The 17,256-nt window shown below is 45.8% G+C and overlaps 1 protein-coding gene across 3 annotated transcripts in view; it reads right to left on the bottom strand.

The window, feature by feature from the left end:
• The window catches only part of LOC105478460 (phosphoinositide-3-kinase adaptor protein 1), a 129,983-nt gene that overhangs the window by 53,390 nt on the left and 59,337 nt on the right, over nucleotides 1–17,256 (bottom strand). For all 3 annotated transcript variants that reach the window (XM_011735797.3, XM_011735798.3, XM_071069374.1), the window contains 6 exons: nucleotides 12,676–12,812; nucleotides 8,601–8,745; nucleotides 7,390–7,532; nucleotides 7,133–7,265; nucleotides 4,545–4,741; nucleotides 1,018–1,207 (listed from right to left, as the gene is read on the bottom strand). In XM_011735797.3, coding sequence (XP_011734099.1) covers nucleotides 1,018–1,207; nucleotides 4,545–4,741; nucleotides 7,133–7,265; nucleotides 7,390–7,532; nucleotides 8,601–8,745; nucleotides 12,676–12,812 — 945 coding nt within the window. The remainder of the gene's footprint in view (nucleotides 1–1,017; nucleotides 1,208–4,544; nucleotides 4,742–7,132; nucleotides 7,266–7,389; nucleotides 7,533–8,600; nucleotides 8,746–12,675; nucleotides 12,813–17,256) is intronic.

Below are 17,256 nucleotides of genomic sequence, written 5' to 3'. Positions count from 1 at the left end.
TACTAATGCCATATTGGCTGGGAGTCACAAGTCACATAACTTCTCTCAACTCAGTTATACGTTCCTATTTTGTTTTGAGTTTAGGTGCTGGAGGGGAACTTTTACTGCTCATTCACTTTTGTCAAAATGTATTACTTTGCATTGGAAAAAACAAGATAATAAAATATGGGCAAAGTTTGTAAACAGTTTACAAGAAAAATCATGATCCTGAAGAATATTTTGAAAATAAGTTTACTATATATTAATGCAATAAGATCAAATTACCCCTCGCCCTCAAAAAATCTGCTTATTATTTTCTGAGCCTAGAACCTAAACTGTTTCACATATAAACACATCTTATTTTTGCACTTAATTTGTTAGAAATTCAATTTCTATGAAAATGGAAAGGAAATCATAGAGTTGTTCATCATCTAGGAAAATCCGGATGCCAGTGCCAACATTGTTCCCATCATTTGAGCCACTAAGACTGCAGACGTGTGTCAGTCAACGTTTGAAGCCGTAATGTTCACAGTGATTCTGAGTGTGTCTGCATCTGACTATTTTGTCATGACTTCTGGTGCAGGCATGTTTGAGCATGTCCTCTTCTTTAATTTCTCTTTCCTATTTCAATTAGGGCAGTATATTTGATTTCTGAGAATTTTATATGTAGGTAGGTTATATAATATATAAATCTCATGTCAGAGTAGGAAAGGGGGTATTACAACATGTTTGTTATAAAAAGGACCCATGGAGACTGAGGGCTGAGAGCCACCAATTTGGCCTCTCAGATCATGAGGCAATGACTTCATCAATTCTGACTTCCAGATATTTGCTTAAACTCTCCCAGCAGTCACAACAGAGGAAGTTTGGAGAAGAATTCTGCTTGTCACAGCCATGACTCCAGCCCTAGCTTTGTGTAAAACAGGACCTTCATCTCTCTGGGGTGAAGTAGGGACTGCCCCACGCTGTCGTCAACTGGAATGAGAAAAGCTGTTTCTCAGCAGAAAGGTGGAAGCAGAACTGGGTCGTGCTACTTACAGAGGTCTTCAGTGGCAGCTGGGACGAAGGCAGCCATGGACTCATAGAGATCCTCGTCACAGCCGGGGTTGAGCGAGCATTTCATGAGCAGGTCTGTGGAAAGGTGGGCCATGGACTCGTACACAGCGTCAGCCTCCTCCCCTTGCATCAGTTCCTCTTTAATGTGACTCTTGAGCATGTCCACCGTTTCCTGAAAGAGAAGACGAGACCCACGGCGCACTGAGGCCGCCTGGCTTTCTGGGTGGAACTTGGCCCCCAAAGGCACTTGTGGCCAGCAAAGTAAAGGTTCCCATGAGTCAGGATTGCAATTGGTTGTGTGTATTTGTATTTTCCCGCCTGACTGAATGCTCCTTGAAGCCAGGCTTCCCACCTCTTTTTAGTTTCTTTTATGTTTTTGTTTTAATCTTCGTATCTTCCTACAACACTAAGCATAGAGTTAGGCACTCAGGAGATACTCACTAAATGTCCACTGACCAGAGGATACAAATTAAAAATTACTTTCCCATGGCCAGGTGTGGTGGCTCACACCTGTAATCCCAGGACTTTGGGAGGCCAAGGTGAGTGGATCACCTGAGGTCAGGAGTTCAAGACCAGCCTGGCCAAAATGGCAAAACCTCATCTCTACTAAAAATACAAAAATTAGCCGGGCATGGTAGAGCACGCTTGGAATCCCAGCTACTCAGGAGGCCAAGGCATGAGAATTGCTTGAATCCAGGAGGGGGAGGTTGCAGTGAGCCAAGATCGCACCACTGCACTCCAGCCTGGGCAACAGAGCAAGACTCTGTCTAAAAAATAATAATAATTTTTAAAAAAACTTTCCCATGAGCACCTTTTAAATGTCAGGTGCGATGCTAGGTATTTGTCTATACCCTATCTCCTGTAATCCATTCCACTACTGCTAGAGAAAGGTATAATATTCCCTAGTTTACAGACCAGAAAAACAAAGCTCACAAAAATCTAGTATCTTACTCAAGGGCTTGCAATCTGATCTTTGATCTTTCTTCTACACCCTAGTGGTTCCTCCAAAGGGAAAAAATGACACAAGAAGGTGTGACCTTTCCTGACTAGCCACGCAGAAATTCAAATGAGCTGAACAGGAATGCAGCTAAGGTGTTCTCGCACTGTGTGCAATCAGAGCTCACTCCGCAGCTTGGCACACTAGCCCCTGTTCCTTTCGCAGGCTCCTCCAAACTGTCAGGAACCCTGACCATTTCCAGGGGTTCGGGCCTCAATTTTATATCCTGTGTGCCCAAAAGCAGAGATGATCTTGGAGAAAGTGTCCTGACATCAGAAAGGTTCTCCCCCACCTCCCACTGCCATCCTGCTTCCATGTGATTGTGAAGCCAGAGAGGTGACTTCCCTGAAACCTCTGCACAACTTTTCCTGGTAAGAAACTTTGGTGTTTCACAATCTTTATTTCAGCATCAACCCACAAAAATCCTCATTTTCACCACCACTACTCTAAGATAACTAATATTTGATTGACACTTCGTGAGTTTCCTCACGAGACCCAATAAGCCAGATGACAGCTGTGAAATGTTGGAGATTCAAGATCTGGCCTTTGGTTTTGATGTGGTGACAAAAGGAAATGGGACAGTTCTAAGAGGCCATAAGCAACACAAAGGGACAGTCTTTTGATCAGAATGCTGAAGCTACATTGGTTGAAGGTGACCATAGGAAGAAAGCAAAGACACTATGACCTAGATTAACTTCAGCACCAACTGCAAGTGCATCTTTCTTTTTTTTTTTTTTTTTTTTGAGACAGAGTCTCGCTCTGTCGCCCAGGCTGGAGTGCAGTGGCTGGATCTCAGCTCACTGAAAGCTCCGCCTCCCGAGTTTACGCCATTCTCCTGCCTCAGCCTCCCGAGTAGCTGGGACTACAGGCGCCCGCCACCTCGCCCGGCTAGTTTTTTGTATTTTTTAGTAGAGACGGGGTTTCACCGGGTTAGCCAGGATGGTCTCGATCTCCTGACCTCGTGATCCGCCCGTCTCGGCCTCCCAAAGTGCAAGGATTACAGGCTTGAGCCACCGCGCCCGGCCGAAAGTGCATCTTTCAACATGCCAGTTAAATACAACAGGATAACAAGCCCTGGCTTTAGTATCAAACTAGGTGCAAATCCTATCTCTGCCCTGAATAGTTTGTGGCCCTAAGCACAATGACTTTGCCTTTCTAAGCCGTTTTCCTCTTTTGTAAAGTATTGGCTCTCAATACTGTCAACTTCAAAGGATTGTGGTGGGGATTAAATGAGATAATACATTTTCAAATCAAATACATTCAATAAATACTAGTTACTAATATGAACACAGTAGGTTATTAATAAAAACTATTGGCATGGAAATGAAATGCTACATTTGGTACATTTGTGACTTTAAGAAAAAACTGAGTAAATACACCCAGACTGAGAGCACCTTTTAGCCTTATTTGTGTCAGTGATGCCCAAAAAAAGGACTCACACCATTTTATTCAAAATACTTATACACCTGTAAACACTGGGAAGTCCCCTCTGTGTGCCTCCGTGAATCACTGTCTTGTAGATTTTCCAACACAGAGCAGAGAGTTAAGTTTCTGGGGAGATGTCAGGCTCCCTCCTGTCTGGAGGTCGACAGCAAGACTGGGCTGTGTTTATTGCTCCCTGTGAGGTCACAGCCCCATGCCAGAGGCTGAGCTATTCTCAGGTACCCTCTGGGAGTCTGTGAAGAAGGAGGAAAACCACAAAGGACTGGGATCAGGAAGAGCAGCTGCTTCCCAGGCATCAGAGGCCATACTGGGGCATGGAATAAGAGGTAGACATGCGGTGCGATCAGCCTCAAAGAATGCGATCAGCCTCAAAGAATGACCCAGAAGTCAGCCCTCAGAGCTGAGGGCCCCAAACCAGATGATCAGATAAACTGGGTGTGCCTGCCTGTCTTAAGATGGGATCCAGGCAGGGGGTTAGAAAGAGAAAGCGAGGCTGTCAGCAGGAGGTGGGCCTCAGAGTTGCTGCCCTGATGCCTTCCAGGTGCATAGCTTTATTGTGGTCTCTGCTAAAGAAGAAACCAAGCCCAACACAGTTCACCGGGCCCTGAAGGTGGGCGAGGCAGCTGGGAGCATCCCACCAAGGTGCCCTGGAGGCAGGTGGGGAGGTGGGGGGAGGTATCAGCCTCTACTTTCAGCCGATTCACTCTATAAAGGTTTCTGTAAATTCTTTGAGGGTGAACCTCAGTGCTTAATAGAAATGATTCCATTTTACCTTCAAAAGAACTCTATGACTCGAACTATGATTATCTTCCTTCTGCATATTAGGAAACTGAGAGAGGATACATGACTTACCCAACATCACAAGGCTAACAAGGGTTGGTACAGGAATTTGGACCCAGGTCCATGTGACTCTAGACCTCATTTCTTAAGCCCACACATACTACCCACAGCCAGAAGAGGCACATGAGGACATGCTAGAGATAAAATCTATTCGTATTTTGGGTGAAAGGGCAGCCATCCTATCACAGCGTGCATTTCCAATCCTGGGCCCCTCCTGCCTTGACCTTACCACATACTCGTCGATGAACTGCCGCAGGTCCCTGAAGCCATGTTTCTCGGCGATGGTGTTGGGGTAGTGGCCATGCTTGTTGGCCACGCTGTATGCCTGCAGGGCTCCTGGGCAGGTGAGCAACAAGGCAGTGAGGTTCTTCAGTCCATACTTCGCAGCAAAATGCAACAGGGTGGGCAGCTCTTCATCCCTCTGATCTGAAAATTATCAAGGAAAACTTAATTGACAGATAAAAATAAAAGCACAGGGTGCCCTTGTTCATGGAGATGAAGCTGCCAAGACTAGCATGGCAACAGTAGGCACTCAGCCATTACTTATTGATTTTCTGACCTAACACGTAACAGCTTCCTTCAGGACACCACTGAAGATCATGTCCTCAGATGCAGAGGAAATACTTTTTTTTTTTTTTGAGATGGAGTCTCGCTCTGTCACCCAGACTGGAGTGCAGTGGCATGATCTTGGCTCACTGCAACCTCTGCCTCCCAAGTTCAAGTGATTCTCTCACTTCAGCCTCTCAAGTAGCTGGGATTACAGATGTGCATCACACCCAGTTAATTTTTGTATTTTGAGTAGAGATGGAGTTTCACCACGTTGTCCAGGCTGGTCTCATACTCCTGACCTCAAGTGATCCACCTGCTTCAGCCTCCCAACGTGCTGGGATTACAGGCACGAGCCACCACACCCGGCCATAACATTTTAATTAGCAAATCTAATAATGAATACCCTACCATCTTCTCTAACAGGACTGGAAAATCCTGACAAAAAGTACCAATGCAAAATGTGCTGGGTTTTTTTAAAGGCTTAGCTAGCAGCCACAAAGTACAATAGGAATCATGTTTTGAACTTCTCTGCAAAGTTCAGAGCATGTATTTTTTAAAGCTGTTGTTTTGTGCTGATTAAAAGAAAGAGGTTCATCCTCTTAGCCCTTATTCCTAATTTCATGATAAGTACACCAAGTAATCCTGGGTATGTTCCTTAGACTTTCCGCAGCCTTTAGTTCTCAACCAGAAAATACTTCCAGACTATCTCAAAAGGACCTGGGAGGATTCGTTTAAGATAGTATTCAGCAGGGTTCTTATTTAGGAGAGATTTTGAACATTGGTCTTAATGCACACAAGCCCCGCCAGAACATCAGTTCACTCCCTAATTGGTGGAAAGCAAAGTACTCCAGAGAGGTGCTGGGTCCCCACGGACCCCTCCACCCACTGACATCTGAATATAGCAAGTTAAACTCAACTAAGAAAATGGACATGTTTGTGTTTGCAGAGCTGGGGACAAATCTCTTTTTTTCATAAACGTTTATTTTTAAGCCCAACAACTTTATAGATATATATTTATATACAAATGTATATTTTTTAACATGACAAACCTAGCCTTCTACTTCAAATATGATCCTTGGAATGAAGGGTCTGAAAGTATTCCCAGGATCCCAGATTGTCAGGTTATGAAATACTTCCTCCTAAGCCCCAAGCTTAATAGAGAATAGTCACATCTACAAAAGTGCTGCAAGAACATTCCATAGTAGGAAGATGGGGAGAGGCAATACGAAAGAGAATCCCCCAGGAGAAGGCCTTGAAGGTCATGTAACCTCATCCTTATGGTTCTCTTAGACTGTAGAAGGATGGACCATAGGCAGAAGGTAACCAGAGACTTGGGTCCCATTTGTGTAGTGCAACCATAGCATGAAGGAATGGTAGTGTCCACCGAAACACTACAATAGGCATCCGGTCACACCAAGCACCATCCCTGTGCAAGGGGTGTGACTCTCCCAGCTCCCAGCATGTCACACGTGCACAAGAGGCTGCTCCTCCCCCATTAAACAAGTACTTGTTTAGAGCCTACAAAGAGCCAGCTGCCCAGGAACAGTTCTAGCTCTCACTGAGCAGACAACCTAGCAAAGAAGACAGACACAGCTGAGGAGTGCTAGGTCAATGGCAAACAACGTGCTGGTGGTCGGGGGGTGCCAAAGCAGGTGAATGGAACCTATTGGAGGTCTGGAGAAGGCCTTCTAGGGGAAGTGCTACCTAAGCTGCTACAGGGAAGTAAGAGAAGTTAGCCAGGTAAACAGCAACCAAGGCAGGGAGGAAGGACTGTCTTTCCATGAGTCTAAGTGGCAAAAGACAGGTGAAAAAAGCTCATACCTCCTGCAGATCAAAGCATAGAAAAGACAAGAGGGAGTGTGGAGAGAGATGAGCGCTTGTTTACAGGTTAAGCAGTTTGGATTTTATCTAGAAGGCAAATGGGAACCTCCCCTGACAGTACTTAGCTTATCTGTTCCTCACACTATCCCCATGAGGAATAATCATTACAAGCTCCATTAGCTTACGCCAAACCGATTTAAAATGACTCAATTCCTACTCCTCCGTAAGCCACCACATGTGTTTTGAGAAGGGGGTAAAGTATTCAGATTTGCAATTTAGAAGAATGAGGCTACCCAGTCAAGAATGAGTCCTTACCACAGGATAGGTTATAGAGAAGGGACCCAGAAGAGTTATAGCAGAAGGTAAAGGCATATGTTGATGGGATGCTAAAACCAGCAGGCTGGAATCAGCCCACGTTGGTTTCCTGAGGTTTGACTGTCGACTTACTTGTCATCATATCTTCTTCTTCCAGCTGGTTGATTCCAAAGAGGTGCAGTCCGCTTGCAGGGATATTGTTCTTCAGGGATTCGGTTAGCAGTTTATCAAGGGTCTCTGTGTTGTAGGGCACAATTTTAAAGGCCTGAATACAAAAGTGAAGATGGTCAGATCTGAAATCCAGCTCTCTTCCATCCCACAGATTCAAGACTGATAAGCCATGAGCAGAAATTACATGCCCAGAAAGCTCAGGCTTGCAATATCCTTACCTGACACATGAATTCTACAGGATTTGCGGCATTGGACAATAAATTCCCAATTTCTTCCATGTCAGTATAATAGCTGATAACAGTTTCACACACCACTAAGTCCCCAGAATATATCTTCAGAGAAACGTTCCCAGATGAAAGGTCTGAACAGAAGAAAAGACGCTATCAAAATTCTCAGGAAAAACAAGCATCCGGGAAAAAGTGGCTGTGGATATACACACTCCATCTAAGCAGTGAGGACACTAATTGGGGGCTGGAAGAAAGATCTTGGAGGTGAGCCGGGGCGGGAGTGAGGGAAAGGGTGGAGGTAGCAGGTGAGTAAACCAGCACATGGCAGGGCTCTGGGCCACAGCAATTTATCCTCATTGGGTTTGCAACTTAATTTTCAAAAATTTTCATCTTTTTACTCACTACTGTAGGCCCAGTGCCTCAATGCATAGGAAGAAAATTCGGGTTTAAGGCACTTTACACAAAGGCCAGTGGTCACAGAAGGAGGGAAAAAATCATGGGAGGTGAAACTGTGTTTCTGCCACACTGGGGCCGCTGAATTAGCTCACTGCAAGTCATGAGCTGCTGTCATGACTACGCGCTCTCCCTTGGGCGGGATGCTACACCACAGGAAGGGGTTTTGAGGGGGAAAGAGAAAATTAAAAATAACACCAACCACAGAGATTTACCAAAGAGGAAATGCGACAATAGAGACCATGGAAAAATATTCACCCACACTAGTAATCAAAGAAATGCATAGGAAAACAATGGACCACTCTTTAAAAAATATCAAAGTAGCCAGGCGCAGTGGCTCACGCCTCTAATCCAGCACTTTGGGAGGCTGAAGCGGGCAGATCACTAGGATAGGAGATTGAGACCATCCTGGCTAACATGGTGAAACCCTGGCTCTATTAAAAATACAAAAAATTAGCCGGGTATGGTGGCGGGTGCCTGTGGTCCCAGCTACTCAGGAGGCTGAGGCAGGAGAATGGCGTGAACCCGGGAGGCGGAGCCTGCAGTGAGCCGAGATGGCGCCACTGCACTCCAGCCTGGGTGACAGAGCGAGACTCCATCTCAAAAAAAACAAAAAACAAAACACAAACAACAAAAACCAAAATATCTAAGTAGCAAACATATTTAAAATGATAATACCTGGCATTGGTGACAGCATAGCAAATAAGCAATGAAGCCCTATGGCATCACATTCACAGGGGACTACTTACTGGGAGCTTTCACGGAAACGGTGTACTCATTCTCCAGCTTGGCTTCCATCCTTACAGAGGGAGAATCCTCAGGAGAAAACTCTGCTTCCGTCACCACCCTGTCATCCAACTTACATCTCACAATAACGTAGACAGTGGTTTCTGCCTGAAATGGGAGGCCAGTCATTGTCCCCTCTCCTCTCAGATCCCCATAGGGTGTTGGGCCCGAGGGTCTCCCCAGCTCTCTTGCCCCAGCTCTACCTAGTGAGGGTCCTTGGGGAGAGGGTGGACTCAGTGGTCCAGTGCTGGGCAGTGAACTGTTTGCTACCAGTCCTAACGAGACAAGTCACAAAAACCAAGAGTACATATTTATAGCAATTGGATGGAGTCATTTTATGTCTGTTGAAGCTGATAATAATAATAACAATAACAATAATAATAATAGTAAAACTTGGCCGGGCATGGTGGCTCACGCCTGTAATCTCAACGCTTTAGGAGGCCGAGGTGGGCGGATCACGAGGTAAGGAGTTTGAGATCAGCCTGGCTAACATGGTGAAACCCCGCCTCTACTAAAAATACAAAAATTAGCCAGGAGTTCTGGTGGGTCCCTGTAGTCCTAGCTACTCAGGAGGCTCAGACAGGAGAATCACTTGAACCCGGGAGGCAGAGGTTGCAGTGAGTCAAGATCGTGCCACTGCACTCCAGCTTGGGCAACAGAGCAAGGCTCTGTCTCAAAAAAAGACATAAAAAACAAAACAAAACAAAAAACTTAAGGCTGACACTTTATAGGCTTTTTTTTTGAGACAGAGCTTCACTCTGTCACCCAGGCTGCAGTGCAGTGGTGCGACCTCGGCTCACTGCAACCTCCATCTTCCCAGGTTCAAGCGATTCTCATGCCTCGGCCTCCCTAGTAGCTGAGACTACAAGCACCTGCCACTACGCCCAGCTACTTTTTGTATGTTTAGTAGAGATAGGGTTTCGCCATGTTGACCAGGCTGGTCTCGAACTCCTGACCTCAGGTGATCTGTCTGCCTTGGCCTCCCAAAATGCCGGGATTACAGGTGTGAGCCACTGTGCCTGGCCATTTATATGTCTTTTTATTTCATTTTGGATAGCATTTCTGTTGCATTGTTTTTAATGAAATCATTGGTCCATTTCAGAATTGGACATCTTTTTAGAAATTCTTTGCCACAGATAGCTTGAGAAGCCCTGCTCTAGACCAGTCTTGCTACTCAAGGTGGAGCCAAGGGAGCAGCAGCGTTGGCATCCCTTGGAAGCTTGTTAGAAATGCAAAATCTCAGGCCCCTCCTGGCCCCACTGAGGCAGAGTCTGCATCACAACAAGACGCTATGCACCTTGCAGCCTGAGAGAAGCCCCCCTGGGTTCTGCTCTTCATGCAGTCCTGGATTTTACCATTGGGCAAAAAGAACTTCTCAGGGGATTAATTTTTCCAAACCATCGAGCACCTCGAATTGCTCTTTTAGCTTGCTTTAAGATCTCATACCAAGCCTGCCAAATGGAGTGACTCTGCTGTGCTGGTTACGTGGGGGAATGAGCCTTTCAGTCTGAACTGGTGAGGGCAGACTCTCCAAAAAACACAGGGAAAGGAGAGATTCCTGGCCATAGCAAATCCCCAAGTGTTCCTCCTAAGACTATGCTATAAAGTCTTCAGATTAGCCCTTCATGACAAGGGTCATGAGAGGGTGTGGCAAGCTTGGACTTTATGACAGGTGATGTGGGGGTGATCCTGGCTCCTGGGGCTGCTGAGGCTGCACACACATGTACTGTGGTGGTCATCCCTCCTGCTGCAGGCCCAGCCATGTCCCACCTACACCTTCTGCCAGGGAGCATGAGGAGCCAATGAGAATGTGTGTCTCTCCTACTGACAGTCAGGACCCAACCCCGGCCTGCCCCTTCCCCTCTCCCCAGGATCCAGAAGCCTGAAATTAGCAACAAGAATCCTGGGATAGCAGGCAGTCAAGACAGGAGAAGGAACGAAAGCCTGGAAAAATCATGGAGGAAAGTGAAGGAGATAATGCTTTGGTTCCAACCCACCTTTACCCATGGGCACCCAACAGCCTGACCAGAGGGGCATGGGGAAGGCAGGAAGTGGCATGGGAAGATTTCAAATGGAAATGTCCACAAAGGCATGGCCAGTAAGGTAAGGAATAAGACAGGCTGAGTATAAAGAACAGGGATTGTGGGGACCCGCCAACTGGGGCATGCACGGCCCATGTACAGGGTTGCTCAGCCCCCGCCAGTCGTCTCAGGCCTAATATGACCAGGTTCTGATTCAAAGGAAGCTGAAAACACAGATTTTTATGCCTAACTTTAAAAAATAATTTTTAAAAATAAAATATAAAAATAAAGATGGGAGTCTCACCATGTTGCCCAGGTTGGTCTCAAACTCCTGAGCTAAAGGGATCCACCCGCTTCAGCCTCCCAAAGTCTTGGGATTACAGGTGCGAGCCACTGCACCCAGCCAATGCCTAACTTTTAAAATACTATGTAATCTAGGCCAGGCATGTTGACACATGTCTGTAATCCCTGCATTTTGCGGGGCTGAGGTGAATGGATCACTTGAGGCCAGGAGTTTGAGGCCAACCAGGCCAACATGGTGAAACCTCTCTCTACTAAAAATACAAAAAAAAAAAAAAATTAGCTGGGCATGGTAGTGTGTGCCTGTAATCCCAGCTACCTGGGAGGCTGAGGCACAAAAATTACTTGAATCTGGGAAGCAGAGGTTGCAGTGAGCTGAGATCTCACCACTGCACTCCAGCCTGAATGACAGAGAGAGACTCTGTCTCAAAAAATAAATAAATAAACACTGTGCAGTCCAAACCAAACATGTCTGATATGGTTTGGCTGTGTCCCCACCCAAATCTCATCTTGAATTGTAACTCCCACAGTTCCCACGTGAGAGGAACCTGGTGGGAGGTGATTGAATTATGGGGGTGGGTCTTTCCTGTGCTGTTCTCATGATAGTGAATGAGATACACGAGCTCTGATGGTTTTATGAAGAGGTGTTCCCCTGCACAAGTTATCTCTCTCTTTGCCTGCTGCCATCCATGTAAGACATGCCTTTGCTCTTCCTCGCCTTCTGCTATGATTGTGAGGCCTCCCCAGCCATGAGGCACAGAAGTCCAGTTAAACCTCTTTCTTTTGTAAATTGCCCAGTCTCAGGTATGTCTTTATCAGCAGCATGAAAACAGACGAATACAATGTCTATCAGTTAAATCTGGCCCAAAGAAACAGTTGGCAACCCCATGTAGGAAGTGCTTGCCCAATGCCTCATGGCCTCAGCCTGCACAAAACCACCCACAAGGGTGAGGAAGCCAGTGCTGCCCACTGCCAAGGCTCCCACGCCCTCTCGCCTCAAGGAGCCCACAAAGCCAGCTTAGCAAAGAGCTTGTATCCATAAAGGAAGCATTCTGCTGCTCTGAACTATCATAAATGCCACACGTTTTTAATTAGGAAAGGAAAAATAATGAAAAACCATCAGTACTAGGGTAGGATTCAAATGGCAGTGGCTCATCAGTTGAACCCTCATACTCAAGTCATCTGTAATGTATGCCCCACCCCTGAAAATGCTAGTCATATGATGTATGGCATTGATCTGATCCTTTTAAAAAGCAATATTGGCCAATGGGTTTTAGCCATCAAGCTTCAAGGCACTTCCTTGGGCCATGGCAGTGGCCAGCGTTGGAGAAGCAAGCTGTCAGATGTCCAACAAGCATTTCCTTCCTCCCAGCACCAGGCTACCAGGAACAGACACAGGTCTCTAACACTAGGGTTAGCGTTAGTATCTGGAATGCTCCTGTCAGACCGTCTCCTAGGTGCTCTATGTTATTACTGATTCATAGAACAGAAGTCTTAGACTGATGACACACATCTCCCTGGGCTAGTCTCTCTCTTACTCAGGGGAACTGGGTGTCTCCAGGGCCCAGGTAACAGGGTACCCAAAAGAAATCCCAAAGGAAGGTTGCAATTATACCGAGGTGCAACAGGAAAGCCCACTCTCTTTACTGCAGTAAATGCATGCATTTGAAAAGCCCAAGTGCTGACATCCAGCTACCAGGCCCCCAGCAGTGCCTACCCCACAGCGAATGCGGTCCGGCTGCACCACCATCAGGTTCCCAGGCGAAGTCACCGTCGGCAGGCTCTGCTGCTTCGAGTAGGAAACAACCTTCTCGTCCTCAGGCTCCGTGTCAGTGACTGAGTCACAGCCAGAATCTACAGAATAGAGGACACCGCTGAATGGGAACGGCAGGAAGGAGAACTGGTGGACACGTTCCACCCCATGAGAGCCCCAAATATTGCAAAATAGGAAACGGCTCTGAATGTCAAACCAATACAAGCAGAAGGGACCGACTCAGGAAATCATGAAAGGGGACCTAATGAAGAAAAGCCAACCAGCATGCAGGCCACAGGGCAGGATGACAGTAAGAAGGATGACAATGGTGGAGGGGAAAGCCAGAAAGTATGACGCCGCAGGTTTAGTCTTAACCAATGGGTTTCTGGTAGCTTTACCTGCAGACTTCCTGCAGGGATGAAGAGGAGTGAGGAAAGAAGGAAGGCCATTTCCCCTTAGGTGGGTTCAAGTACAGACTGCCCACTTAAAGGTCATTCTTGGAACATCAAGTAAAACCTGCACTGTCCAGAAAGCCACTATGTCTCCAGGTTATGGCTAGCCAATGTATCCCCTCTGGAAGCAAAAGTGAAAAGCAATCATCTTCAACAAACTTTAGACAAATCTAACCAGGCTCCACAGGCAACACCTGTACTATGGAAAGATTAGAGCATGCACAGAGTCAGGGCTGGTGAGCAGGAGTGAGAAAATGTGTGGGGTATTGGCACAGAATAAGACGCTGCTGAGAACCTGCCAGAGCTCTAAGGTAGGGGCTCTTAACCAGAATCTGTTCTTTGATAGACCTACCTGTGAGGCTATGTGCAAGATTGTGTGTGTGTGCACATGCATGCACATGTGTATGTATTTGCCTGCACTTTTCTGGAGATAGATCAAAGCATTCATCAGGTCGCCAAAGAGGGACAGAATCCCAAAATGGTTAAGAATGGTTGAGAGGGCTGGGCGCAGTGGCTCATGCCTGTAATCCCAGCACTTTGGGAGGTCAAGGTAGGTGGATCACCTGAGGTCAGGAGTTCGAGACCAGCCTGGTCAACATGGTGAAACCCCGTCTCTACTAAAAATACAAAATTAGCCAGGTGTGGTGGCGCATGCCTGTAATCCCAGCTACTTGGGAGACTGAGGCAGGAGAATCGCTTGAACCTGGGAGGTGGAGGGTGCAGTGAGCCCAGATTGCACCACTGCACTCCAGCCTGGGTAACAAGAGCGAAACTCCGTTTAAAAAAAAAAAAAAAAAAAAGAATGGTTGAGAGAAGTTTCACCAGTTTATTTTTTGGGCTTGCTCTTATTCATTCCTTAACCACTGATACAACCAGCCAAATGTGTTAGGTACTTGAGGGAACCCGAGGATGAATCATACTCTAACCCTGCCTTCAGAGAGTCCATCATCTAAAAGGACAGAGGAGGTGAGAGGCAAGGGTTACTTTGGCTGATTCCTGCAGCCTGGTTTCCTGGAAGAAAATTGGCCTCTGCAGAGTTTTTGGCAACTGTCCTGGTAGAATGCTAGGGTTACGAATCAGCTGCTGATAGGCACCCTAGAAAGCTGTAACCACAGGCTTTCACCCTAGACCCCAGGTCATGCTAGGAAGAGGCTGTGCTTCCACAACCATAAGGCCGAGGTGGGGGCAGGGCTACAGGGCCACAGTACCACTGTATCCTATTGCTGTAACTATAAGGCACTGACGCCTGGCCTGCTCAGGCCAGTGGAGGGGCCGGGACTTCTTCCCTAGCCATGCAGCTTAAAATCTCAGTAGCCTAGAGTGGAGGTCCCGTCCCAGAGCCTGGCGCCCGAGTGCTGAATGTCTATGGGCAGCCCTAGGGAGCAACGGGCAAAGAGGCGTGTACTCTTGCCACTATTCCCCCTCCATGATTTTTCCCAAGACATGCTACTCGAGAAGGCCTCTTTGAATGCTGCCAGGTCTTTGTCTTTGTCTGTACGTCAGGGAGAATCCAGTGTTAAGACGTAGAGCAAAGGACCCAGAGTGTTCTAAGCAAGGCGATATGGTTTTTAGCTGGGCATCAGAACCATCAGTCTCCTCCAACTCTCCTTTCTAATCCTTCTGGCTCTCCCCTCACTCCCTGCAAAAGCTAACACAGTAGGCTGCCATTTTCTCTGCTGGATATGCCCTTCCTCACACCCATCTCTCCTTGACTGATCACTTCTAAAACAGCCAGGGCCCATCACCCTGGACAGAGTTATACGTGCCACCCAAGGAGCCCTCACCCAGCACAGGAGCTTGTAATGGAAAAAGCCAAAAAGATCAGGGACAATTCATAGTCGTCTTCTTAAGGATTTTATGAAGTGTCAGTTAATTATTATTAGATTCCTGGACATGCCATTTTAAAAAGTATTGCTGAGGCTCTTCTGGGATGAGAAAATAATCCCAAGGACTTGAAACATTCAGTCAGTTACTTAAAACAGAAAGAAGCTCCTTGGAACTATTTCTCGCTCTAGAATTGTTTAGATACTATCCTGAGTGGCCACAGTGGCTGGAATGGCTCAACCTCTTTCCAATTACCTATTCTAATATATCACACAGGTATAACCTCTTTGGGATGGACCCACAGTGCAGTCTACCATTGGTTCAATGAAGAAAAATCCTTTATTTCTCCCAAATTACTGGCCCACTAGTCTTCTGGCCAAAGAGTCAAAGCTCTAGTAAATATAACTTAGAAAAGAATGGAGAAAATATAAATTAGTCAAATGAGAAAGGAATGGTAACTACACATATTTTAAGAAATTTTAAGAAACACATTGAAGTGAAAAGTCTATGGTAAGAATTCATATTAAAGTGAGAACTCTGTGCTTAGAAAATCTCAATGCAGGCCGGGCGCGGTGGCTCAAGCCTGTAATCCCAGCACTTTGGGAGGCCGAGGCGGGTGGATCACGAGGTCAGGAGATCGAGACTATCCTGGCTAACATGGTGAAACCCCGTCTCTACTAAAAATACAAAAAACTAGCCGGGCGTGGTGGCGGGCGCCTGTAGTCTCAGCTACTCGGGAGGCTGAGGCGGGAGAATGGCATGAACCCGGGAGGCGGAGCTTGCAGTGAGCCGAGATCACACCACTGCACTCCAGCCTGGGAGACACAGCGAGACTCCGTCTCAAAAAAAAAAAAAAAAAAAAAAAAAAAAAAAAGAAAATCTCAATGCAGCCAGGTGTGGTAGCTCATGCCTGTAATCCCAGCACTTTGGGAGGCTGAGGTGGGAGGATCACTTAAGTCCAGGAGTTCGAGACCAGCCTGGGCAACATCGTAAAACCCTGTCTATACAAAAAAAAAAAAAAAGAAAAGAAAATCTTAATGCAATTTTAATAGAAAAATATAAAGTATCAAAATTGTCTTTAAAGAAGTAAAAAACCTGACTAAATCAATAACCATGAAAAAAAGTAATAACCATGAAAAAACTCTCCTCAGTTTTAAAATAATATTTAGAGTAAAAGCCACACAACCTTCTTTCAATTGAATTTAAAATCTTATTTGGGACAATGTTCTTCTTTATAATACTAATTTTTTCCTACCCTGGAAACCTCCATTTATATAGGTATTATGTCTTCTAGTAAAGTTTTAAAACATAATAAAGGATTGTCCTGTTTTATATCAAAGCTATTTAAAAACAGAATGGACAGAGCAATTAAATACAAGAGATAGTCCAGAATTAAGGCTTCATTCCCATAAACACTTAATATGGGATTTAAAAAAGCATTAAAAACCAGTACAGATCTGTTCTAAGACATTGTCAAGAGAATGCAGAGATTAGCCGTCATCTGGGAGAAAATATTTGCAAAAGACATATCTAATAAAAGACTTGTACCCAAAATATACAAAGAACTCTTAAAACTCAACAAGCAGAAAACAAAAAGCCTGATTTTTAAAAAGGGCAAAAGACCTGAACAGACACTTCACCAAATAAGACACATGGATGGCAAAGAAGCCATCTGTGTATCTTGAAAAGATGGTCCACATCAGACGTCATCAGGGAAATGCAAATTGAAACAGCAATGAAATAGCACTACACATCTATGAGAATGGCCAGAATCGAGAACACTGACACCACCAAATGCTGGGAAGGAAGTGGAGCAACAAGAACTTGCATCCTTTGCCGAGGTTCTTCTCCTTTGCTGGTAGGAATGCAAAATAGTACAGCCACTTTGGAAGACAGACTTACAAAACTAAACACAAGCTTACTAAACAATCCAGCAATCGTGCTCCTCAGTATTTACCAAAAAGAACTGAAAACTTACAGTCACACAAAAATCTGCACACAAATGTTTATAGCAGCTTTGTTCATAACAGCCAAAACTTGGAAGTGACCAAGATGTCCTTCAGTAGGTGAATGGACAAAGTGTGGTACACCCAGACAATATAGTACTATTCAGCACCAAAAAGAAATGAGCTGGCAAGCCCTGAAATGCCATGGAGAAAACCTGAATGCATATTACTAAGTGAAAGAAGTCAATCTGAGCCAGGCATGGTGGCTCATCCCTGTAAATCCCAGCACTTTGGGAGGCCAAGGTAGGCAGATCACCTGAGGA

The sequence above is a fragment of the Macaca nemestrina genome, chromosome 9 (genome assembly GCF_043159975.1).
Source record: "Macaca nemestrina isolate mMacNem1 chromosome 9, mMacNem.hap1, whole genome shotgun sequence".
Taxonomy (NCBI): domain Eukaryota; kingdom Metazoa; phylum Chordata; class Mammalia; order Primates; family Cercopithecidae; genus Macaca; species Macaca nemestrina.
This window is presented reverse-complemented; position numbering and strand designations above follow the sequence as displayed.